The 26,255-nt window shown below is 44.3% G+C and overlaps 2 protein-coding genes, 1 long non-coding RNA gene, 1 other non-coding gene and 1 pseudogene across 5 annotated transcripts in view; 1 reads left to right on the top strand and 4 right to left on the bottom strand.

Annotated features, from left to right (window-relative positions):
* The first annotated feature begins 761 nt into the window (after positions 1-761).
* Positions 762-24,007, top strand: CNOT11 (CCR4-NOT transcription complex subunit 11). Its single transcript, XM_022598942.3, has 7 exons — positions 762-1,366; positions 6,341-6,505; positions 10,162-10,314; positions 14,154-14,356; positions 15,530-15,732; positions 17,996-18,092; positions 18,169-24,007. The coding sequence occupies exons 1-7, from the start codon at positions 847-849 to the stop codon at positions 18,364-18,366; spliced, it is 1,539 nt and encodes a 512-aa protein (XP_022454650.1). The 5' UTR covers positions 762-846; the 3' UTR covers positions 18,367-24,007.
* On the bottom strand, positions 2,826-6,110 carry LOC115803360 (frataxin, mitochondrial pseudogene; annotated as a pseudogene).
* Positions 13,930-21,940, bottom strand: LOC149747669 (uncharacterized). The gene is made up of 3 exons (XR_016395329.1): positions 21,067-21,940; positions 20,253-20,415; positions 13,930-19,833 (listed from the first exon to the last, which is right to left on the bottom strand). It is a non-coding gene; the product is annotated as an uncharacterized LOC149747669 (long non-coding RNA).
* On the bottom strand, positions 21,751-21,864 carry LOC115803371 (small nucleolar RNA SNORD89). The gene has a single exon (XR_004024052.1). It is a non-coding gene; the product is annotated as a small nucleolar RNA SNORD89 (small nucleolar RNA).
* RNF149 (ring finger protein 149) overlaps positions 23,468-26,255 on the bottom strand; it is a 24,273-nt gene continuing 21,485 nt past the window's right edge. For both annotated transcript variants that reach the window (XM_030762828.2, XM_022598945.3), the window contains one exon: positions 23,468-24,105. In XM_030762828.2, the coding sequence (XP_030618688.1) occupies positions 24,019-24,105 (87 nt within the window). In that variant the 3' untranslated portion in view covers positions 23,468-24,018. The remainder of the gene's footprint in view (positions 24,106-26,255) is intronic.

Raw genomic sequence — 26,255 nt, 5'->3', positions numbered from 1 at the left:
ACAACAATTTTGTAAACGAATGTTTATTGGAAACATTTTACGAAAATCTTGTTAAAGTAACCGTGTACAAAAGCTCGTGTGCGTATGATTCCATTTCCTCAAATAGGAGTGTAAGACTGGAAATTAATTTTGGTAATGAGAAATTGGTAATGAGAAATGCGTGGTCTTCATAGCTATTAGCACTTAAAAAGGTTTCACCATGAACAGCCAGGTGTGTTATATTAAGAAAACTTTTCAGATTTTTTTTTTTTTTTTTTGCTGCATTGGGTCTTCGTTGTGGCGCTGGGGCTCAGTAGTTGTGGCACGTGGGCTGTGGCACGTGGGCTTAGCTGATCCACAGCATAAGGTACTTCTCGGACCAGGGCTCGAACCCATGTCCCCTGTCTTGGCAGGCAGATTCCTAACCACTGTGCCACTAAGGAAGCCCGCAACTATTCAGATTATAAGATGCATTTTTCCGGACAATAACGTCACCCAAATTTCTTGGGACCTTCTTTGCCTGGTACAACCCTCGGGGCACCTCTGGGGGCGGACGTTGCTCGCCCATGCGCAGACTGCACCACAGCGTGGTGCTGTGGCACCGCGAGACTTCCGCAGCTCCCCCACAGGCCCCACCCCCATTTCCGGCTTTTCGCTCCGCCCACTCGGCGTCTCGGGATCTTCTCCCTGGCCCGGCTCCAGCAGCCTCGCTCTGGGTCCGCGCCACACTCCTCTGCGGGCGGCTGGCTTCCCGGCGGGTTTTGTTTGCGACGCTGTCGTGCCACAGCGCGCTTTACGGCCGCGGGGACGGAGCGAGCCGGTGCTAGGGCCCCTCCGGCCCGGAAACAGGACAGGCGAGTGAGGTTGATGCCCGGCGGCGGGGCGAGCGCGGCGTGTGGCCGTCTTCTTACCGCCGCGGAGCAAAGGAGGGCCCGGGAAGCGGCGGGGTCGGTGTCTAGGAGCGGGCCAGGAGGCTCCGGCTCCGGCGGCGGCAGAGGCGGAGCGGGTGGCCCCGGGCCGGGTTGTGGAGGCCCGGGGGGCCCCGCGTGCAGGATGAGCCTGACCCCGAAGGAGCTTTCGAGCCTGCTGAGCATCATCTCGGAGGAGGCGGGCGGCGGCAGCACCTTCGAGGGCCTGTCCACCGCCTTCCACCACTACTTCAGCAAGGCCGACCACTTCCGCCTGGGCTCGGTGCTCGTCATGCTGCTGCAGCAGCCGGACCTGCTGCCCAGCGCGGCGCAGCGCCTCACGGCGCTCTACCTGCTCTGGGAGATGTACCGCACCGAGCCGCTCGCCGCCAACCCCTTCGCCGCCAGCTTCGCGCACCTGCTCAACCCCGCGCCGCCCGCCCGCGGCGGCCAGGAGCCCGACCGGCCGCCGCTCTCTGGTAAGCCCGGGTCCTCCCGCCGGGAGCCCGCTGTGCGGCGCGGAGGGTGAGATCCGGCAGCTGCTGAGCCTTCACCCACACGTGAAATGGATTGTGTCCTTTTGAAATCCCCTCCGCACCCCCTCCACCGAGTAGGGACAAGTGGCAGCTTCACGGCACCGAAAATTACTCCTCCCAACAGTACGGGCCGTGAAACCGTGCCGCTTAGTGTTGGGCTTGACGCTTTAGTGCCTCATGATGCAGTTCGTGCTCGTCACGCGCGTCTGAGGTGTGTGCAGTTGTAAGTAATGACACACAGGATCTGCCCTCCTACCCCCCGGCTCTAAGTCTCAGGAGTCACCGAGAAGTCTTTCAGAACCCGAATACGTTGTTGAGCGGAAATGCACATTCAGCAGCGTTTCAGGACTTTACAGCCGCCTTCTTGCTGTTAGGTGTCCTTGATTAACGCGATGGGGGCAGAGGATAGAAAGTAGTCTCAGTTCACGGCCTAGACTAGAAGACGCAAGACTGCTGCACGTTATGTAAAATGCATGCTCGTGCACCTTTAGTGAGATCACTGGGTTGGATGCGAGGCCTCTTTTGCTATTTCTGTTTGTTTGTTTGGCTTATAAACAGAAATTTATTTCTCATCGTTCTGGAGGCTGGGAAGTCCAAGGTCAAGGCCCTAGCAGACTGGGCGTCTGGTGAAGGCCTGCTTCCTGGTTCATAGACAGCTGTCTTCACGCTGTGTCCTCACATGGTGAAAGGGATGAGGGAGCTCTCTGGGGTCTCTCTTCCCAGGGCACTAATCGCACTTATGAGGGCTGTGATTGGGGGTTAGGATCAACACTTTAACGTTCAGCCTACAGCCCCGGCTTAGCACGGTAATGGCACAATAAAGGATGATAATTTGAACCTGAATTCAACTGAAATTCAAGTAGAGCAAAACCCGAAACCATATACTTACTCTATAGTTTTAAAAAAACTGTTCACTGTCATCTCCTCTACTAGAGGGAATTAAAGCTGGCCTGATAAGTTGCCTGACGGGACCACTAAATGTCTGAATTGGGAATCGACTATATTCTATCCAGTTTAACCCTGTCTGTTAACACGGGGAAACAGAGGTCCAGAGAGTTCGAGAAACTTGCCCAGAGACAGACAACTACTTTTGGGCTGGGCCAAGTGTAAGACCGGGGTTCCTTTCATTAACACCAACATCTTTTCATTTATGTGGCCTTTCACAGTTTACCAAGCACCTCTCAGCTCCATGACCTCATTTATTGTACTATATCTGTGAGCGTACAGAGGTGGCTTTTGGGAGATTTTTTTGCATCCTCAGACCAGTGTTGCAATAGCTTATTCTATACTGACCCTTAAATTAAAAAAATATATATGTACACACATATGTAAATATGTGTGTACATATATATGGACATACGGAAGACACAGCACCACATCTCCCTGTGTCACCCCATGCGGGCCACACCCTGGCAGTCACAAAGCACAAAGAGAAAATGGTCACAAAGCACAAAGAGAATTCCTGAGTTGCCACTGATGCTTCAATACTAAAGGGCTTAGAAGTGTTTACACTTTCAAGAGGAGTAGGAACGTTTTAGGCTTCCCTTTAATGAGTCTCATTTTGAGACAGGATGGCAAGGTTGGCCAGCCGCTCTTCATGCAGTTTTTGTAGTAAATCTTGCAAAGAATGAATGGTGAAGCCAATTCATTTCTCCTCCTGGAATTTGTCCTCTTCTTTTTCTTTGTTGTGAGGTTATATATTAAAGGTATGGGCATACAGACATTACAAAAGATAAGGGCTGTCACGTGAGGGAGGAAGTCAGACAACAAATGTGGAAATTAAAAATCTGAACTCACAGGCAGGGCGGGAGGCGACACGGTCTTTTCACAGAGCCGTACACATAATGCAACTGTCCTCAAAAGCAGGAATGGAAAAAACTAGCCATTCAGCTGCAGAGCAGAGCTGGGGTCTTGGCTTTAGAGCTTTCAATGTCTTTAGCATTCAGCTGGGCAGCAAGGGCCTTTTCCAGAGTAGGCCAGAGAACATAAGTCCAGTTTGGTTTTTAAGGCTTGAGTCAGCTCTGTGGCCAGCAGCTCGTGGAGGGACACACCGTCGTGGGAGTACACCCCGTTTCTCCCAGTCCAGTCGTAACGCTTGGGGCCGCTGGATGGTGAAGATAACCAGATTTGCTTGTTTGGGGTCTGCTTGTTGACCACGTACGTTCCTAGATGTCCACCCAGTTTAATTGTTAAAACGCCACTCCCAGAGGAGACATCATAACCTTCAGGTGTGTAAGGTTTGTCTGCAAGGTCTTCAGAGAACTCTCCTAAGGAGTCCAGCGTCTCCTCGGCCAGTTTTGCATACGTGGTATCGTCCAGACGGCCAGCGTCACCCAGAGTTCCCATTGTCCTCAGATTCATCAAGCAGACGCTCTGCTGTTTGACATTCAGGATCTAGTTGAGGCAGCAGAGGCGCAGACTGGGCTGGCTGCCTGTGCAGGCCCTGGCAGCTGTAGAGCTGGGCGTCCTTCGTTGGCCGTGGGGCCCCGGCGTGGGCCTGGACATAGCCCGGGGGTGCCGAGCGGAGCAGAGGCTGGCAGCTGCGTGGCGCTCCAGCATCCACATCTGTTTGTTTTTTAAACTCAAGAGATGCTTTATGAGACCTGATTTTGGGAGAAGACCTGAAGCCAGGAGAGGAGAAGGGCACAGAGGAGATGGTGATGAGTGATAAGGGTACCTGGAAGACTTGGAGGAGGACATCAGTAGTGGGCGGAGCAGGTAGTGACAGGTGGGAAACAGTTTGATCTTACAGTCCTTAAGCAGTGAGGAAACAGGCGAGTGACCCCTTAAGGTAGGGACTGCTATTCAGGGAGCCAGAAGGTAAAGGCAGCAGATTTTGAGGTAAGGCCAGAGAATTTTTCCTTGCAGGAGAGGGCTTCTACATTTAAGCTAGTCATGGTTCCTGCTGGCAACTCCTCTGGATCTAAAGCATCTTCTCGTGGATTTCCTGCACTGCCCTTACCTAAGAGGGGCAACCTGTGTATTCCATGAGATGTCTTTAGGGTACAGGTACTGAACCTGGTTTTCAGGAAGTTTGAGAATGCTGAGAAAGTCGCTGCAACGTGTGTGTGTGTGTGTGTGCGTGTGTGTGTGTGTGTGTGTGTGTGTGTGGTGAAACCCACCACCGAGATGGATGGGGCAGTGTGGGATTTGGGTCGGAGAGCCCTTTGAATTGTGTAGGATGGGTTAGGCAAAGGAACCATAACTTATATAATGTCACTCTTGAATGCGATGAGTTTAAACCTAGATGTAGGCCATAGACTGCATTGTAAACAGATTTGCCAGGGAAATCCACGGATTGGTTATTTTGCCTCTCTCTGCCTCAATTTCCGTGTCTGAAAATTGCAGATAATAAATTATGAGAAATAAAAGTATTTACAATAAGCTTTATACATTACTATCGTTACTAGGTAGGGGTGGTGCTTAAATATACAACAGGGAATGTCAAGGCTTATTATACTGTGCGTCAAGGGGAGCATCTAATGGGTATATGTTTTGAAAGTTTTTCGGATGATTCTGCTGCAGAGCCAACGTTGAGAATGTATCTGGAAGTAAGTAGGATGGCTTCCTTGCACTCAAGAAGCTTGCAGTCTGGTTGAAGAGACATAAACCTTATTGTAATCCAGTATGGTTAAGGGCCGTACTAGATGTCGCATGCACAGCACCTCGTAGCACAGGAACTACAGATGTGTAGCTGGAGGAACTTTCAGAGGGGGTGATGTTTTTGCTGGATATTGATTAGAGATGGTGGGGAGAGAAGAGTGTGGCCCTGTCACGTATTCTTAAAGAGCTGCGTGTATTGGTTGTTTTGAAATCAGGAATCAGAGAAAGAGAGATTTTGTGCAACAGGAGTGTAGAACACATGGATTGGAGGGGGGTCAGGAGATGGGATTAGGAAAGTGGGTCAGGACCACATCAGGAAGGTCTTATGAATGGTGCAGAAGTTTGGGTTGAATTCTGTGTAAACAGAATTAAAAATCTGTGAGCAGATTTGTACCTAGAAATATAACTCATTGGTAAGTGGGCGTGTGGACTGTGGGCGGCGAGTGGGTAGGAGTCCCAGCTGGGAGCTGGAACAGGGTCTGGTCACGGTGCGGTGCTGCGGTAGGATGGCCGCCGCCGGGTAAGCGGGCGGCTCTGGGATGAAAGGGAAGCATCAATGTCCAGCACTCTGGGAATTGTAGCCGTGCTGTGGACTGAAACAGGTGTGTGAAGTGTATTTGCGGAGCTAGTGATTGCTTCTTTGTCTCTTTAACTTTTACACAGTTGCTGGTAGCAGTAGAGAAGAAAAGCATTTCTGAGCACTGTAGTTTTTGTTGTTGTTGTTTTTGCCTGCATATGTAAGCTTCAGCCTTTGCAGGAATTGAAGCATGTTAGAAAACAAAGTTGATTTTTTTGTTTTGTTTTGCTTTGGCGGTGCTGTGCGGCTTGCGGGATCTTAGTTCCCCTACCACCAGGGATCAAACCCGGGCCCCAGCAGTGAGAGCGCCGGGTCCTAACCACTGGACTGCCAGAGAATCCCCCAAAACAAAGTTCTTAATAGTTACAAAAACCTTAAGTTTCATTGCCACAAATCATAGAATTTCAGTTGACATACAGTTAATCTAGAGATTATTTGAAGTATAAGGGAGGATGTGTGTAGGGTACATGCAAATACTACACCATTTTGTATAAGGGACCCAAGCATCCTTGGATTTTAGTATACTCAGGGTGTCCTGGAACCAGTCCTCCTCAGGGACACTATTTAATTACATTTTGATGAATGTATCTGTTTGGTTAAATGAATCGTCAATTGTAAGTTTGTCTTTAAAGGTACATGAGTTGAGGTGACAAGTAGCAAATGCTAATTTTACCAGACTCAAGATAATTTTTAAAAATAACCGTTAGAGAAACTGTTGTACGTTTTTTTGTTTACAGGATTTTTACCTCCTATAACTCCACCAGAAAAGTTTTTTCTTTCCCAGCTGATGCTGGCACCTCCACGGGAACTCTTCAAAAAGACACCGCGACAGATTGCCTTGATGGACGTTGGAAACATGGGCCAGTCTGTGGACATTAGCGGGCTTCAGCTAGCCCTGGCTGGTAAGGAGGGGTCCCGCTTCAGGCATCTTTGTGTGCTAGCATTAGGCCTTTTTTCTTGAGGTACTCCATTTAAATGAAGGTCTTTGTAACTGTACTAAAAAGTTAGTATTTTCTGTGAAAAACATAGCTTCAGTACTGGATCCTTGCTATTATGGGATATAAATTTCATTTTGAGTTTTCACTTGAATTGATTGCTTTTCCAGTTTAAGAAGAATGCTGGGTAAAACTTTGGTCCGTTTAAAATTTTCCTGATGTCATTTCTACTCAAAGCGATCTACAAATTCAATGCAATTCTTATCAAAATCCCAACAATGTGTTTTGCAGAAATAGAAAATTCATATGGAATCTCAAGGGACCCAGAATAGCTGAAACAGTGTCGTCTTGGCGCCTTTATCGAAAATCATTTGAATATATATATGGGAAGGTTTATTTCTGGGCTGTCTATTCCACGTCATTGGTCTGTTTGTCTTTTGTTTTTAATTTTTATTTATTTATATTTTTGGCTGCGTTGGGTCTTGGTTGCTGCACGTGGGCTTTCTGTGGTTGCGGCCAGCGGGGGCTACTCTTCATTGCAGTGTGTGGGCTTCTCCTTGCGGTGGCTTCTCTTCATTGCGGAGCATGGGCTCTAGGCATGCGGGCTTCAGTAGTTGTGGCGTGTGGGCTCAGTAGTTGTGGCTCGCCGGCTCTAGAGCACAAGCTTAGTAATTGTGGCGCACAGGCTTAGTTGCTCTGCGGCATGTGGGATCTTCCCGGACCACGGCTCAAACCCATGTCCCCTGCATTGGCAGGCGGATTCTTAACCACTGCACCACCAGGGAAGCCCGGTCTGTTTGTCCTTATTCTAGTACCACCCTTTTGATTAGGGTGGCTTTTTTTTCCCAAATAAAAAGGGTTTTATTTGCAGGGGAGCAGGACACTAATCCAAGTCATACAGTAGCTTTTGTGAAATTGAGAGGTGTGAGACCTCCACCCTGTTCTTCTGTTTCAAGATTATTTGGGCACCTTCTGTTACACGTATAAGCAAATGAATGGGTGGTCTTGAAGCAAACTCCTGTAGTGATAGAAAATAAGGAGACCTTGAACAGGGTGGTCAGGGAGAGCCTCTCCATATAAGGATAAAGAAGAGCAGCTTTTGCTAACCTGCTCTAAGCAAAAGTGCAGATGCATGGGTCTCATCACCTGAGAGCAATTCATTAGGGAAATTCTAATCTGTAGCCAGATTTGTGAACCCTTGACCTTGTGATTAAGTGAGCTGCAGGGTTAATTTGATAGTGCCTCATCCTTAGACTTCATGCCCTGTGACATTTGGCATCTTGTATAAGGTGACATCTAATCTTCTCTTTCCTTGGGGCATTCTGAACCCTATTTATTTATTTATTTTAATAAATTTATTTTATTTATTTTTTAAATTTTTGGCTGCATTGTGTTTTCATTGCTGTGCGCAGGCTTTCTCTCGTTGAGGTGAGCAGGGACTACTCTTGGTTGCGGTGTGCGGGCTTCTCACTGCAGTGCCTTCTCCTATTGCGGAGCACAGGCTTCAGGCACGCAGGCTTCAGTAGTTGTGGCACGCGGGCTTAGTAGTTGTGGCTCGCGGGCTCCAGAGCGCAGGCTTAGCAGTTGTGGCGCACGGGCTTAGTTTCTCTGCGGCACGTGGGATCCTCCCAGACCAGGGCTTGAACCCGTGTCCCCTGCATTGGCAGGTGGATCCCCAACCACTGTGCCAGCAAGGAAGCCCTGAACCTTATTATTATTATTTTTAAGTATTTTGTTATTTATTTATTTTTGGCTGTGTTGGGTCTTCGTTTCTGTGTGAGGGCTTTCTCTAGTTGTGGCAAGCGGGGGCCACTCTTCATCGCAGTGCGCGGGCCTCTCACTATCACGGCCTCTCTTGTTGCGGAGCACAGGCTCCAGACGCGCATGCTCTGTCTGTAATTGTGGCTCACGGGCCCAGCTGCTCCGCGGCATGTGGGATCTTCCCAGACCAGGGCTCGAACCTGTGTCCCCTGCATCGGCAGGTAGATTCTCAACCACTGCGCCACCAGGGAAGCCCTGAACCTTATTTTTAAAGTACTAAATATTAACAATCTAACAATGGTTATTTTCTGAAACTAAGAGAACTCTTTTTCAGACTTTTAAGATTGAAGGTACACAAAAGTACTTGTTAGCTACTAGTGCCAGATGCAATCTATTATCAGAAATAAAATAATTATTTTCTTAACCAAAGACAGTATGAAAACTGGTTGCCGAGGTGATGGGCAATTTCAGTCACCTTACCTTTAGAAGTGACGTATATTATGAGGTTTCTAGCTTTGTATTCAATAAAGTAAGAATCAAATCTAATTTCCTTTTCAACTTGTGATGACTTGAATCAGCCCATGAGAAAGTTTTAAAGTACATCAAGCTCAGGGACTTCCCTGGTGGTGCAGTGGTTAAAAGAATCCGCCTGCCAATGCAGGGGACACAGGTTCAAGCCCTGGTCTGGGAAGATCCCACATGCCGCAGAGCAATTAAGCCCGTGCGCCACAACTACTGAGCCTGTGCTCTAGAGCCTGTGAGCCACAACTACTGAACCCACGCTCCACAACTCCACAACAAGAGAAGCCACCACAATGAGAAGCCCACGCACCACAATGAAGAGTAGCCCCCGCTCGCTGCAACTAGGGAAAACCTGGGCACAGCAACAAAGACCCAACACAGCCAAAAATAAATAAATAAAATAAATTTATAAAGTACGTCAAGCTCAGAAAGGAATATGTGACTAGAGTTAGGATTGAGAGGCTTGGCACAGTGGCTAAGCTGGCTGTCCCCTAGAGCTGTTTGCTGTCCTCTGCCCAGACTGAAGATGTCTTAATCATTTTCACAAGTGCTTAAGAAAAAAAGGGAAGTACACCTATCTTCTCTGGAGCTAGCCACACAGATCATCTGTATGGAGGCTGGCCTGAAATTCAGATGTCTTTACAGTGGGATCCAGGGACCAAAGGTGTACTTATGGATGATGCAGTTGCATTTTCCTAACTTTAAGAAAACAAGCAGACAAGTTAAACATCAGTAACCACAAGGGGCAGTTATAACTACAGTGTGTGTGCAATAGTATCTCGTTTTAACAGATTTTCCCCTGGTTCCTAATGGGATTGAATATCTTTTCAGATGTTTATTGGCCATACAAGCTTTTTTTTAAAAAATTTATTTGTTTTTATTTTTGGCTGTGTTGGGTCTTCGTTGCTGCACATGGGCTTTCTCTAGTTGCATCGAGCGGGGGCTACTCTTGCTTGCAGTGCGCGGGCTTCTCATTGTCGTGGCTTTTCTTGTTGCAGAGCACAGGCTGTAGAGCACAGGCTCAGTAGTTGTGGCACACAGGCTTAGTTGCTTCGCGGCATGTGGGATCTTCCTGGGCCGGGGATCGAACCATGTCCCCTGCATTGACAGGCGGATTCGTAACCACTGTTCCACCAGGGAAGCCTCAGGCTTTTTAAAAATAAAACACTTAGTGGAAGTCATTAGCCCATTTTTTCCTATTTTTTAAAATTGATAATCTATCCTGAATCTGGCCCTTTGTTTATGTGTTGTAGATAACTTTCTCCATTTAGTAGCTTCTCTTTTCACTCTCCTTGTGGTGCCCTCAGTTTTGAAATATTTCCTATTTTAATCTATTTCAGAACGCCAGTCTGAATTGCCAACTCAAAGTAAGGCCAGCTTCCCTAGCATTCTCAGTGACCCAGACCCGGATTCTTCTAATTCTGGATTTGACAGCTCCGTTGCCTCTCAGATCACGGAAGCTTTAGTCAGTGGACCAAAGCCACCTATTGAAAGTAGGTATATCTAATTTTGTATTCTTGGTTTTATGTTATCAGCATCCCCGAGACTTTCTGGTTTTCTGAAACATCATGTTGTTTTCGTTGATACTTAAACGTGAATTTTTTTGTGTGTGTGTGGTACGCGGGCCTCTCACTGTTGTGGCCTCTCCCGTTGCGGAGCACAGGCTCCGGACGTGCAGGCTCAGCAGCCATGGCTCACGGGCCCAGCCGCTCCGTGGCATGTGGGATCTTCCCAGACCGGGGCACGAACCCGTGTCCCCTGCATTGGCAGGAGGACTCTCAACCACTGCGCCACCAGGGAAGCCCTTAAACATGAATTTTTAAAAATTTATTTTATTGAAGTGCAGTTGATTTACAATGTTGTGTTAATTTCTGCTGTACAGCAGAGTGATTCGGTTATATGTGTATATATATATATATATATATATGTACATGTACATTCTTTTTCATATTCTTTTCCATTGTGGTTTATCACAGGATATTAAATATAGTTCTCTGTGCTATACAGTAGGACCTTGTTGTTTATCCATTCTCTATATAATAGTTTGCATCTGCTAATCCCAAACTCCCAATCCATCCCTCCCCAATCCCCTCTTCCCCTTGGCAACCACAAGTCTGTTCTCTATGTCTGTGAGTCTGTTTGTTTCATGGATAAGTTCATTTGTGTCACATTTTAGACTCCACATATAAGTGATATCATATGATATTTGTCTTTCTCTGTCTGACTTCACATAGTATAATCTCTAGGTGCATCCATATTGCTGCAAATGGCATTATTTCATTCTTTTTTATGGCTTAATAATATTCCATTGTATAAATATGCCACATCTTCTTTATCGTTTCATCTGGTGATGGACATTTAGGTTGTTTCCATGTCTTGCCTATTGTGAATAGTGCTGCTGTGAACATAGGGGTGCGTGTATCTTTTTGACTTAAGAGTTTTGTCTGGATATATGCCCAGGAGTGGGATTGCTGGGTCAGACAGTAACTCTGGAACCTCTGTACTGTTTTCTATAGTGTCTGCACCAATTTACATTCCCGTCCATAATGTAGGAGGGTTTTCTTTTCTCCACAGCCTCTCCAGCACGTTATTTGTAGATTTTTTAATGATGGCCATTCTGACCAGTGTGAGGTGGTATCTCACTGAAGTTTTAATTTGATCTGCATTGAGCAATGCTGAGCATCTTTTCATGTGCCTGTTGGTGATCTGTATGTCTTCTTTGAAGAAATGTCTCTTTAGGTCTGCTTATTTTTTGATTGCGTTGTTTGTTTTTTTCTGTTGTTCAGTTGTATGAGCTGTTTGTATGTTTTGGAAATTAAACCCTTGTTGGTCGTACCATTTGCACATGTTTTTTCCCAGTCTGTAGGTTGTCTTTTCATTTTGTTTATGGTTTCCTTTGCTGTATAAAAGCTTGTAAGTTTGATTAGGTCCTATTTGTTTACTTTTGCTTTTATTTCTATTGCCTGGGAGAATGACCTAAGAAAATATTGGTAGGATTTATGTCAGAGAATGTTAAACATGAATTTAGTGAGAAACTTCCTAGTATAGTGTCTGGAACATAGTAGAGATGCTCAATAAAAGTTAGTTTCTTGGGCTTCCCTGGTAGCGCAGTGGTTAAGAATCCGCCTGCCAGTGCAGGGGACACGGGTTCAAGCCCTGGTCTGGGAAGATCCCACATGCCGCGGAGCAACTAAGCCCGTGCGCCACAACTACTGAACCTGCGCTCTAGAGCCCATGAGTCACAACTACTGAGCCCGCACGCCTAGAGCCTGTGCTCCATAACAAGAGAAGCCACCGCAATGAGAAGCCCGCTCACAGCACCGAAGAGTAGCCCCTGCTCACCACAACTAGAGAAAGCCTGCACGTCAACGAAGACCCAATGCAGCCAAAAATAATTTTTTAAACTTAAAAAAAAAAAAAAAAGTTAGTTTCTTTTTTAATAAAAATACCAAGGTTTTGGGAATTCCCTGGTGGTCCAGTGGTTAGGATGCCACGCTTCCACTGCAGAGGGTGCAGGTTCCATCCCTGGTCAGGGAACAAGATCCCACATGCTGTATGATGCAGCCAAAAAAATCCCAAGTATTTTTTATTACATACCTATCATCAGCATATCTAAGGATATAAATTCTCTGATTTTACTGAAATGAGTTTATTTTTGTAGTTTATTACCTTTTTGTTTTATACTTCATTAATCTTATTTTCCATTGACGTTTTACTGATCTTATAGCTCTTAATTTAATTCAAAGATAACTCCTATTGAACTTGAAAGAGCATTTTTTAAAAATTATTTATTTTTGGCTGTGTTGGGTCTTTGTTGCTGCGCGCAGGCTTTCTCTAGTTGCGGTGAGCGGGGGCTACTCTTCGTTGCAGTGCATGCACTTATTGCAGTGGCTTCTCTTGTTGCAGAGCACGGGCTCTAGGCATGCAGCCTCAGTTGCCCCACGGCATGTGGGATCTTCCCGGACCAGGGCTTGAACCTGTGTCCCCTGCATTGGCAGGCGGATTCTTAGCCACTGTGCCACGAGGGAGTCCTGCATTTTTTGGTTTTATACGATTCTGTGTGGTTTTAATGACGAAGGCATGCTTTCTGCTTAGGGATAAGAACATGTTCTCCAGACTATAGTGTCACCTTGAGTTTAAAACTTACACTGTGACTTTTAATGCCATTTACAGTAGGTCTTTGGAATAAATAAGTCTCAGCTAGTCACAGTGTGTGGGAAGGTCCAAGGCACAGATGGGTTGTATTTAATACTTGCTCGGGCACATCTTTGACTTGAATGGGCCACTGGAAAGGTGTGTAAGAAGCAAGTAAATCAGATGTTAGGTCTGAGTCTAGCTGAACACCAGGCATCCTTACCTCATGGGAACTTTCTCTTTATCACATGGGTATAACTTCTCGTGAAATGTTAAAAACTTTCTTTTTGTAAATGGGCTGCAGAGATTCAGGTGCTAGTTCTGGTGATATATGTGAAGAGATGGTGTAGTTTAAGATAAAGGGATGATTCTTAGCCAGACATAGACATTTTCAGTAAACTAGGGGACCTAGTAATCTCAAATTTGGCCGGGGCTCGGTCCATGAGAGGAGTTAGTTAGCCATCTTAGACCCTACGTGGGAACCAAAGTGAGGGGTGAAATTTGCTGAGAAGTCCCAGACAGCATTTCTTTTAGTGGGTTTATAACTTAGGGATCAATCTTGTTTTGTAAAATAGTTGAGGTATTAAATTGAGTGACTTCACTGTTCTGTTGTATTTTTACTGTTTTAAGAAAATGATATAGCATTTGTGAACTTTGGGGTTTATGAAAGTCTCCAGATTCATTTGAGCATGTCAATAGTCAACCGTACCTTTCCCCTACCATTTCATCTCCACATAATTTGCTACTTCAGGGTTATAAGATGCAAAAACAAAACCAGTACACATCATATGGTCTCTGAATAAAATAGTGCTGAGAATAGGATGAGTGAGATCAACTAGTGTTTTATTTTTCCCATCCAGACTTACCCATGGAGTAAGTTGTGTCCTCCTGCGATTGAGTGGTGATCATGCTTGAACTAGGACTTGTCAGGTGGTGGTAATGTTTTCCTCTCCTCCCCCAAAATAGATTTGGTCTCTGACGACATAATGTTATGTCAGTGTTTCAGTTTCTTGTGTTCTGAATAAAACCCTGCCTTTGTGTCGTTTCTGCTTCTAATTTTCAAGTCAGAGTGTTGCTGTGTTGTCCTTATTAAGAGGTGTCACTGCACTTCACTAAGCGGAGCCTGTGAGGTTTATACACACATGTTGCGGGGTCAGCCGAGTGACAGAAGCAGTCAGACACGCTACTTTGATTACAGGCCATTTTCGGCCGGAGTTTATCCGTCCACCACCTCCGCTCCACGTGTGTGAGGATGAGCTGGCTTGGCTCAATCCAACCGAGCCCGACCACGCGGTTCAGTGGGACAAGTCGATGTGTGTGAAGAACAGCACTGGTGTAGAGATCAAGCGAATAATGGCCAAAGCCTTCAAAAGCCCCTTATCTTCTCCTCAGCAGACACAGGTATGGATTTATTGTAAACATTTTCCTGTATTTAATTCACCAGGTGTTTTCATTTTTCATAAAGTGATAAATGACCAGTAACGTGATGTTGGCAGCGTGAGCCAGCAGCAGGAGGCGTGGCCTCTGAAGCTCTGTTCTGCGCCCCCCCCCCCCCCCCACTTCACTCTGGGGGGGCACGAAGCCTGGTGCCCGAAAACCTAGCAACTTGTGTTTGGGATGAGTTTGACTCTGGAGCGTAGGATGGCGCTCACTCCTGCTCCGCGCTGCTGGGCGCTTTATGTACATTGTTACTAGGCTGGACAGGACTCCAGGAGGGTAAGCGGAATCATTAACATTTAACCAGGAAGGTAAACTAGCACCCATCACACAGCTGGCTAATGATGGATTCAAAATAGCGCCCCCGCACCCAACTGTGACACTTCCCGCGGGGGAAAAGGCAGGACACCGTGGGCGGTTCCGGTTGGTGAACTTTATTCTTCAGTTAGTACACTTTCACATGAGAACTTGCCAGAAGATACATCTCCAGCGTAGTTCATTTTGCTTACCAGGCCATCATGATGAAACAGTACATGTGTACATACAAGGAGACGGGAAGGAGCACAGAACATTAAGAATGTACCAATTTGGCAGAAGAAACTGTCTTTGAGGACACCTATTTGAGTGTGTGCAGTGTGCGGGGCAGACAGACCTTCCCCCCTGCCCGTCCCCCTCTCAGGCATCTGTTCCCCTCGGCGCTGGGTGGGGCTGTGGTTCCTGATGTTCCCCGATGATCTCTGTGATCTGTGCTTTTCCGGAGAACTAGTCGGTAAGATTATTTTTAACAAATGACAGGGAACAAAAAACCTACAAAGGACTTAAGGATGATATTGTTAAAATCCAGACAATATTCAAACAATACTGATTCTGGTTTAATGCCCTGGATGCATTAGTGTCGTTTATAAACTGTTGTGAAGGTGCCTGATTTTAGTATCTGACATTTCAAATGTAGTTTAAAATATCAAAGAATGATGATCATGGATTTGAAGGAAGACATTTATAAAGTTGGTTCAGTGCAGATAATTTTACTTTTCTTTATAAAAATACTTGTTTTTTTGTATGCATGCAGGAAAGACAATTTCTGATTTGACTCAGGAACCTCTGTTTTTCTCTTTCTAAAAATCTGTTTATATTTAGCTCCTTGGCGAGTTGGAAAAGGACCCCAAACTTGTCTATCATATTGGCCTCACTCCAGCCAAGCTTCCTGACCTGGTGGAGAACAACCCTCTAGTCGCCATAGAAATGTTGCTGAAGTTAATGCAGTCAAGCCAGATCACTGAGTATTTTTCGGTTCTGGTCAATATGGACATGTCATTACATTCAATGGAAGTTGTAAACCGGTAAGTTTCTATGCGCGATCAAATGCGGACAGGGGTGTGTAATGTAGATCCGGATTAAATGATTAGGAGGGAAAAAGCAGCAACAGTTTTTTTTCCCCTGATACACTGTTAGTCTGAGAAAACCCATTAAATAAATAATCTGAGCCTTAGTGTTGACTGCATGTGAATTTAGCACCCACTAGCAAGAACTTGGAGAGTATTTCAAGTATTTAGCACTAGTAGCAGCATCGGTGAAACTTAATTGCTAAAATGTATCTCCTATGTATGACTGTATATTCTTTACACAAATTACAGACACTGCATTATTTCTCGTTAGAGACTAACAGCTGTTATCAGTATGGGTCTAGGAGCTGAGAAAATTCTGGGAATGCCTTCCTAGAGTTCGTTGTTCCTCGCACTGTTCTCTGAACCTTTCTTTGATTTGGCCTCCTTGCTCCGTTGTCATCAACTGTCAGGGAAACAATACATTCCCTTCTCTATGTGCTCTGAATAGTGGTTTCTCACTTTGTTATTTTGCTTACAAATATGTTTTAGGTAAATTACAAATTCCATAGGCTTAGGGGGTTAGCTTGGGAGCGTACCGTTCATTAAGCTGTGGGTAGTGTAGCCGTATGTGCAGGCTTGCCTGATGTGGTCCCAGTTTACGCTTCTCATCGTCAGCTCCGCTCCCTGTGGTGTCCTGTTCTGGGGCCTAAATTACATAGTTTTTCTGCTCACGGGGAGGTCCATTCTGAGTGCTGCGCAACTGCACTTCAATTAGAGCACATCTTTTGAACACTCACTCGTTTGTAAGTTGGGGATTAATTGTTTTTTAACCTACTTAAAGCTGTACTAAAGAATATGTCCTGGGAATCCCTGGCGGTCCAGTGGTTAGGACTCTGCACTTTCACTGCCAAGGGCCCGGGTTCCATCCCTGGTGGGGGAACTAAGATCTTGCAAACCACATTGTGTAGCCAAACCCCCCCCCCCCCCGAAAGCAAAAAAAAACACAATGAAGTTATAATCAGCTGGTGGGAAAAGCCTGGCTGGAAGCCGAGGGATCCCAAGTGTGTGTGTGTAGGAGAGCGCAGATTTGTGGAGGGAAGCACGAGGTATTCACCTTTTACTTTCTGTGCCGGCAAAACCGGCTGGCCACTTGCTGACCTGCGGCTTCATTTCTGCGCCCTCATCCAGGCCTTCGGCCTTTCCCTGTTACTGAGACTCACTCCTCTTTGGGGACTGCCTCCTGCTCGGGGCCTCTGGGCCGACCATGCTCTAAGTGCCCGCTTCCCGTCTAAACCAGCCGTTAGGCACTTAGTCCAAGAATACCCATCTTTTTATCAGTGGTGCAGAAGTAATTTCAAGGACAGGGTCTGCTCTGTGTGCGCCACCCCCATCATGGTGCATCACCCACAGGTGTGTCGCCGGTAGCCTATGGCTGTGTTTCCTTGGAGCACGGGTTCCTCAGCCTTGAGGAAAAAAGTTCTATAATCAAATAAGTTTAGAAAACTTTTGGAAATTCATACTGTATAGTTAGCGTAGCACACACCTTTATCTGAGCATGAAATTCCTACTTTACCCTCCCCCCACCCCACCTTAAAACATTTCACAGAATCCTTTGGAGAACACCAGCCGCCCCTTGAAGACTCTAGGCCAAGGTGCCTTTTGCTACCTTCCAGCCAGGGCTTTCCCACCAGCTCCTGAGTGTGCCACGCCAGTCCCCGATTCCACAGTTCACTCAGATTATCCACTTAGTTGGAAGGACACCACTTCTCTCCTTGGGTTTCCATTTAAGTCATTTGCCCTGTTGACTTTTCCCGAGTCTTTCACTTACATCACTCTTTGTGCAAACGCCACACGTTAGCACTGTCCTGTTCAGTGACTACCACGCCTTTCTTCACATGCGTTCCTTGCATAGCACTTGTGTGTAATCAGGTTAGTAAGCGGTACTTACGTGGACAGAATAACTGCCCGGGTTGTTAGAGCTTGGACGATAACTATGAATTCTGATTCAGCCAGGAACACACAGGGACGTGGTGCTCAATGCGTATTGCACATGTAATGCTAAGTGTAGACCTAAGAAAAGGAAGTGTCACTTATTAGCGGCGGCGGCGGGGGGCCTCCGAGGTTTACTTGCATAAACTTATTTAAAACTAGGTAACTAGATCATATATCAGAATTTTTCACTAAATGACCAAAGGAAATTTTATATTTTATGGTGAACGGTGTTTTAAAATGTTATTAGCAAATAAAATTAACAGCCCTTTCTAACTTTATGAAACAGACTAACTACAGCTGTTGATCTACCTCCTGAATTTATTCACCTTTATATATCAAATTGCATTTCTACCTGTGAACAAATTAAAGATAAATATATGCAGGTAAGTAATAGAAATTTTTGTAAATTTTATAAATACCTGCCCAGAAAACGCACACTAAAATTGGTTTCTTTTTCAGAATCGTCTGGTGCGTCTCGTGTGTGTCTTTCTCCAGTCCTTGATCCGTAACAAAATCATCAACGTGCAGGACTTGTTTATAGAAGTGCAGGCCTTCTGTATTGAGTTCAGCAGGATACGAGAAGCTGCAGGCCTCTTCCGGTTGTTGAAGACCTTGGACACGGGGGAGACACCTTCTGAGACCAAGATGTCCAAGTGATAGCTCGTCGGGACCACCTGTTCATCGTTCAGCTATGCTGTGCTTTTCATTTTTAAAAGTGTTCAGACCCTGAGTGATTGCTTGGCTTAATGCGTATAAACACCAGTTTATCCACTTAAAGCAACGTTTTGCTTTCCTGGATGACTTTTTCTTTTAGATGAGTTTTTGGTGAGAACGTGGACGAATGTGTCTTGTAGGTGTCTCGCTGATGATTATCCAGTGGGGATGTCACCCCAAACGAAGTCACTGCACAAAGTAGAGGAGGTCCTCAGGCCTGAAGAGCAAGGTGCCTGTTTTTGCTTAAGATGTAAGTCACGGGCTTCAGGTAAGGCAAGAACACCGTTTTCCTGAGGTTCCAACGTTGAAAGTTTTTAGTGAGAGTAAATTGAAGACACTCTCAAGAACCTGCCTTACTGCCCCTGAGGTCTTGAGTCATTATCACATGACAGTATTCTGACCCTTGAACTTCTCGCTGGGTGCAGTGTGAGCCTCGGACACCCGTGTACCTTATCCTTTCTTGTCATGGGGACCTAAGAGACAACAGCGGGCTGCCTACAGACGTGGGAATTCTTAGAAACCTTTTCCGAGACTATAAGAGCTGGTAGTTTTCTGGGCCTTCTCTCCTGTTAACAGTCTAAGAGCGTCGGTACTTCAGGAGGAAGGACGGCACCGGGGGCCGTGCTGCACGGCTGCTCGCCGAGTGGGCTTTGTGCCCTTCCCGTGGCGTCCTGTGGGCTGTTTAACCCCTCACTTAACTCTGGACAGCAGTGCCTTACATTAAAGTTTTCTATGAACTCTATTATCTGGTGTATTTTTCACTCGAAGACATCGTGAAAAACTCCCCATCTGCTGAGGTACTTTCAAAGCGTATTCTTCATAGGAACAGGAATCACCTTCCAATCCAACCCTTAGCAAAAGTTAAAGGATACCAAGCCGAGGGGTTTTAAGATGAGTACAAATTCCCACCTTGTAATATTGGCAAAACAGTACTCTTAGATTTATGAGAAATTTTAGCTTCGTTATTCTTACGAAGGGCAGTGATTTATAAATATATTTGCTTCAAGGAAATAAGGACCCAAACTGGTATAACAGGTGCACCTTCAGACATCTAAATGATGGCAACGGTTGACCTCTCTCAACACCTAATGGCTGGCATCACCGTTTTGCATGTTACCACTGGGCAAAGAAACAGTTCATTATTCACATACTCTCTGGAATGGCGAAGTTTCGACCGCGCTTCGCCGCAAGCCCCCCAACCTCAGGCTCCAGGCCCTGCTGCCTCCTGGTCACGCTGAGCCTCCTGGCTGGCAGCCCCGGGACGCACGCACGTCGCTGCCTACCGCGAGTTTTCTCAGTGAGGAACCTCACCAGCGCTCAGGAGCAGCGGCCAGGGCGACGACACTGTGCCTGGGGTCCGTTCCAAACCGAGATCACCAACGAGAAGCACAACATTTCGGATGTGTGGGACTACAGAGAGCACAAAAGGACACCTGCTGACACTCTGAGCTGAAACTAGAAGACAGCATCCTCCCGTCTAGCCTTCACCTGGCGGGGCGCGTGCCAGCAGCTCAGCAGGGTCACTGCCCCCGGGGTGTCCACGAGCCACCGCAGATGTGCTACACACACTGGTTTGGAGCTGCAGGTGTGCTTCTGTGGGCACATCTGCAGACATGGCCTGAGACTAAAGACAGACCACTGTGCATCGTTTCCAGATTACAGTACTGGTGTTTACTTGACAGAGGAAAGGTTTTCAAATTTATTTTAAATGAATAGCTTACAAAGAATAGTAATTATATTTAGAGAACATTAAAAAAAACAGTCAAGATACAGTTATACCACCAGCAAAAAGCTCTTCATTAAACATTTAAAAGTAGAACAAAGTTTACCTGAAATAAGAGAAGCAATAATCCTGGGGTTCAATAAACTGCAGTCAACTTTTAAGTGTCATCAAACGAGTTCAGTTTAACTGTCATGTTTTTTAAAAACCACACCGTGAATTCTCTGGACTTTTAGTTCCAATCTGTTGTAGCTTTAGTATCTTCAAATTACCTGTTAAAAAGAAGACAGCAAGAAGACCTGTTAAGGAGATGACATCTTAGGGTAGAAAGTTCAAAAAAGTGTTTGCAATCCTAAAATTTAACTATTTCAGATACCTCTCTTTAACAGTATTATTTCGTTACATAACTTTAAGGAAATGGTATCACTCAATTTTTATTCTTATAGAATACAGATATACTTTCATAAATTTTAAGTAGCGTGTACTGCATTACACATTTTGTGACGATCCACATCCCCGTGGTGAACAGTGGATCACATATCTATTGTAAATGATATTAGGGTGATATCCCTAAAATATTTTGAGGGTTAAAATGGAAAATTAACGCACGGGAAGAACTTTTTACATACTTGTTAGAATTCCTGCACCCTGTACCAAGAGATTTTGCTAGTTTCCTTTTGTACCTGGTCTTTTCTTTTTATGCAGTCACTACTGTTCTTATGAGGAAAATCCTTGAGGAAAGGACTTCCGTAATCCTGGGATTCAGTAACCGTAGTCAGCCCAACAGAAAGTACTAGTGCTCCCATGTTTCTCTTTAGCCCTTAATACACAAGCCTACAACTCATCAAAAAGAATGGATTGACTTTTCTTGTACTCATTTTAAACAAATGTAGTGCAAGTACTTTTTCTGATTTACAACTTACTTTATATTTATACTTTGCTGTTAGAACAAGGGCAGATCTCTAGCTGCACGGCTGCTGCTGACATTGTAGACGTTTCCCTTTCATAACCAGTAATACAAGTACTAGTATTTTTGATGAATGAAATGCTTATAAGTGTTTTTAAAACTTCAAAAACGAAATTAACTGGGAAAAGCGTAGGTGGCTTTTCTGGTTGGTGGCTGCGTCACAGAAGCACAGCGTGCGCCACGCAAGATGAGCTCTGCTTCAGGCCAGCGTCCCACGCTCTGTAAATCTCAAAGCAGGGTTTACAGTGAGCCCAAAGAAAGTGACTAAAACGTGTCATTACCTCAGGTTCTAGTCAGTGATATCTGCGTGCTACCTTAACCTCAGCCCTCACTGATCACATCAACTTTAATGTGCTCAAAGGGAGACTACAGCCAAACGAAGCCATCTTACTGGGGAATCTGGTTACGCTGGGTATTGTGCCCAAGTAAAAACACACCTGGTTCCTGAAGGTCTATTACTGTTGTTATTGTTTTCATGAGTCTAGCGGTCTTTGATTCAGCAAGTATATCATAAAGCATGTAGAGAGGTACTTACTGCATGTGCAAGCCCTGAAGTTGCCCCAAGGTTCACTGATTATCTTTTCTTAAAAATATCTGAGCTCGCTGGAAAGGCCTATCTTGGAAATCTTGCCCTGACATTACTGAGGTCAGACCAGAGGTTCGCTTCAGGAGGTTTTGTCATCGTGCGCCCACAGAGAGCCAACTGCTGAGGGACACACTGCAATTCGGCCTTTTAGTGTCATCATTCCTCAGTAACTACAGGGAGGGAGCAGTCTTTCAGGAAAGGCTCTGCGGATTCAACATCCCTAAAAGGACAGCATGCAAAGAGCTATTACCTGCTCCAGGTGCTGTGTGTACGCCTCCCCTCTGGGCGTCGTGGCTTTCTGATGGGAAGCCCGGAAGCAGCAATGGCAGGCAACACCCTGCGGGGTGTTCACATCCATGGGTACACTGCCCTCCTCCACGGCCTGCCTGAGGCTCTCAGTTAAAAAGAAAAAATACTGTCTCTACATTATTTGTGAAGAAATGGTCTTCATGACAACTGTCAGAAGGAAATCGATTACTGCCATAAATAATATAACCTTGACTACATCTCTCATTTACTAATCTTTCTTCATTGACATTCCCCAGATTCCCAGCATTTTATCAAGTTTATATTTCAGCAAAAATTCTAGTAATATTTGACCCGTTATCATGTTTATTTCCACCTAAGAAAAGCGTATCAAAGGAAACATTTTCCTTTCGAAGTATTGAAGTTTTCTGTCTTCTCTTGCTAATTTATCTGCTGTTAAAGACTTGTGTTTCTAGAAATAAGAGTACTATAATTTTTCCAGTCTCTTCTATTTATAACTTAGGGTTCAAACTTCTGAATTAAGGAAAGCTCTAGCTGACAGCCACTGATTAAGAACTCACACTTCCATAATCATCAAAAACAATTTACCTTGATCTGTCACAGTATTCTTTTTAAAAGTCAGCTTCATTGGCTACTGCGAAGAATTAAAGCATCTCTCCCTACTGTGTGTGTTAAAATACAAAGAGCAAACAGTCTACTCAGTATAAAATCAAGGACATATTTTCCTATCCACAATGCACCACAGAAGGCGGATTTCAAAGATAATTGCTATTATGGAAACCTACTGAGGCTGTCTGTTGAAATGAGAGCTCAAAGTAAGACAACTTCTATTCCAACAGCTCCTCACATGGAAACTGGCCTCAGTTTACTTCGTTCGGTAAACACTGTTTACTCACCTAGTATTTCACTGAGTGGCTGGAATCAAAGTGTAGTAAATAGTTTGAAAAAAATAAGCTATATAAACTTTACATCTTAGATACAGCTATAAAAATAAATTATTTAAATTTTAAAAATTATATATTCTTAATAAACATGTATTTTTACCCACACAGATACACACAGTAACTAGTTTGGAAACGAAAAAGGGCCACAATTTCAGTTCTAAAAAAATCTCTTCCTCATCCTTGACTTCCACCTCTAAGAAGTGAGGACAGTGTGTGTGTCTGTTTAATCGCTTTATCAATTTAGAAAGCAGCCCCCGAAAGCTTGAACAGCCCACTCTCTCCACCTCCACTGCCAAGGAAGAACAGCAAACGAGAGTATAGAGGAGAGATGATTAAACAAGGTCACCGCCATTAAGTTTGCTTTAAAATTAATCAAGGAAACCGGTTACTTGTTTATTTTGTTACAACAGCAATGGAAAGTCCCCATCTACCACGCTTTATCATTGTAAAGATTAAACTGCAGTTGGAATCAGCATATTCACCATTTACCCCCAAAAACGCCATATCAGAGTCTGTCTACTCCATTTCTTTAACAAGCAATGAAGAACTTCATGCTCGTGCGCAATACGGAATCGTAGCTTTTTTTATTCGTATAGAAAAAAATGGACAAAACTTTCCTCCCCATCAAGGTTGTTAGAAGAAATTAGGTAACGAGAGGGAGAAATGCAAATCCTAAAGTCAACCAGTGCTTTTCCCGTAACTCCAAATAAACAACAACAATGAAAGTGCTCTAAGGTTTGGAAATCTCTCTATAGTACAGAGGTGCAAGGAAGCGATAGATTTCTCTCATCACATTCACAAGTTTCATGTTCTAAAAAAGTCTTTCCTCCAGGGAAACTCATGTGATCAACTACTGAATATAATCACACAACTCCATTTGAACTAGTCTGAATTCAGTGTGCTTAGTCTAGAACCATCCTTGAGAAGAAAGAATCTTACGATACATTTTAGTAGATAAATGCACGAAGACTAATCAAAAATTCTCTTGAAGAATAAAGTATCTTAGCCCTTTGTGTATCAAACCAGAACCTGAAAGGTAAAAGAATGTACATTATTTTCACACATACAAACTGTGTGCTAAAGTAAAAAAAAAAATAAAATGTCCTTTAATTCAAGCCCAAGCTCTGTCCGTGACACTGCCGGCAGGTTGTACGCTAGGAGACAGGTCCTTCACGCTGAGGGTCACTCCTGCTTGTCTCTGCAACAGAACAACAAAAGCCAGCGCTGGTTGGTATATTCTGAACTTTAATTACATAAACACTGTTAGATTTGGAGATCACAGTTCAAGAAACAAATTCGGGAAAATTTTAAATAAAACTTGCATGGAAAAACGACAACCTATTCCAGACACTCAAGGAAATATATAAACACCCTCCTCACATACAGCATGAGAGGTTTCCTGGCATTAGCCTAATGAGTATTCACGTGGTCAGCACGGTGCTATAGAAAAGACACAGGCTGAGCTGGTGGGATTAATTAGAGTGTGTTTTCAGACACAGAGCGATGGTGTCACCACCATGAAAACAGTAGCTAGCATTTACCGGGCAATACAGACCCTATGAGCTAGAGACAAGTACGGTATTATCCCCAATCTAGAGACTGGAAACTGAGGCACAGAGAGGTTCAAACCAGCCTTTGAATCCAGTTGGATGTTACTAGGAAGAGGAGTAAAAGATAATTTCAGCACAAAAGGTTTCTTACAGTGACAGGATACTTCCTCAATCAGACCTGAGGTCAAGCAGACAAAAGAGGAGCCCCCTCGGGCAGACGCGTCCTCCAGGGAGTGGGCTACCGTTAATAACCCCCGCATCCATTTCCTAGGCGCTCCTGAGCAAATGTTAGCTCAGCTAGGAGTAAAGCTACATTGCACTAATTATACTAATATAATTATAAGCAGACATTATACTAAAGTACTAACACTACACTAAAGTACTAATGTCTGCTTAAAAGAATTGATTTTTTCCAGTAGTTTTCAAACAGTTACAGGGTAGAAAGAACATTGACATATAAATCACCTGTCAAATTACCTGAGTGAATTATGAATTACCTGAACAAATACTTGGAAATTTAGTTTAGGATAAGAGTTTTACCTGTCCTGAAATATCTCAAGGGTAGTCAAGTACTAAAGGAAACAAATTTCGTTTCCTTTCTGGAGCCTGAAGGCAATGGTAAAAAAAAAATAACAATGGTGTGCACTTAGGCACAAAGCAATGGAATACCTAACAACGGTGTGCACTTAGGCACAAAGCAATGGAATTCCTAAAAACAAGAAGCATTTATAAACATTTATAAATGGAACTGTCTGCCTCACAAGGCAGAGTCCCAGCAGGAGAGCTGGTTAGGAGAACTCGTACACAATCCACCTTTCCACTTCCTCATTCTCTGAAATTCATTCTCCCTTGTTCTTACACAATGCATTCTTTCTTCCTCTGGTACTGGTTTAAAACTTAAGTTCTCATATTTCTGTCTTTGCCTCCCAGATTCTAAAAATGGACAAAAAAGACAAACCGATTCAGTTTGAATACTACCGATTTGGGAAAATATGCTTCCTCTTCCAGGATGGCAAAATTCAAAATTAGAAGCATCAATTCTTCCCAGTTAAAATAACCTATAAATTAATTCAACTATAATAAAAATTCTCATGGGAGTTTCTTACACATGGCAAGTTGATTTTAAGATTAATCTTAAAAAATGAAGAACAGTTCAGAATTCTTTTTTTAAAAAGAATACAGATGAAGGAATTTGCCTTGCCTTTCAAATATCAAAACTTATTATTCACAAGTAATTATCACTAAACAATGGTCAAGTGGTTAAACATTTGGGAAAAATAGGTTAGTTAAATCTCCCCTTAAACAATGCGGATTAAAGATTTAAACGTAAAATACAAAGCCACAAATGTCAGTAAAATTTAAATTAATAACCCTCAGATGAGACAGATTTTCCTAAGTTAGCGTGCTGTCAAAGGCAGAAAGAATCATGAAAGAATGAGAAGCTAGACTAGATAAAAATCAAAGACCAAGAGCTCTTAGAATCAGTATGAAAAATTAGTTTCTCCATAGAAAAAGAAGCTAAGGATGAAATAATGGGCAACTCAGAAAAGAAATATAAATAACCAACAAATATGAAAAGAAGATAATTGCATTAGTAATTTAAAACAATGCAATTCATTATTTTACAGAGAGGTGGTAAATGTATACACAAAATGATTTCAGTGTTACTGATGACAAAAGTCCATCAGCAGGATGTGGTTTACAGAAATTACAGTGAATCCAAAATGTAATACTACACAGCTGTACCAAATCATGTGTCCTGTCTACTGATACAGAAAGAGCTTCACACATTAAGAGG

This window comes from Delphinapterus leucas, chromosome 13, assembly GCF_059928025.1.
Source record: "Delphinapterus leucas isolate spDelLeu-1000000601 "Yukka" chromosome 13, BTC_Dleu_Yukka2, whole genome shotgun sequence".
Taxonomy (NCBI): Eukaryota; Metazoa; Chordata; class Mammalia; order Artiodactyla; family Monodontidae; genus Delphinapterus; species Delphinapterus leucas.
This window is presented reverse-complemented; position numbering and strand designations above follow the sequence as displayed.

What these genes read in the sequence shown, in the direction of transcription:
- CNOT11 (XM_022598942.3), top strand. Translation starts at nt 847, where the DNA reads ATGCCCGGCGGCGGGGCGAGCGCGGCGTGTGGCCGTCTTCTTACCGCC. An exon ending in TCAATGGAAGTTGTAAACCG is followed by an intron (nt 15,733 to 17,995) that starts GTAAGTTTCTAT and finishes TTTATGAAACAG; the next exon opens with ACTAACTACAGCTGTTGATC. An exon ending in TTAAAGATAAATATATGCAG is followed by an intron (nt 18,093 to 18,168) that starts GTAAGTAATAGA and finishes TTTCTTTTTCAG; the next exon opens with AATCGTCTGGTGCGTCTCGT.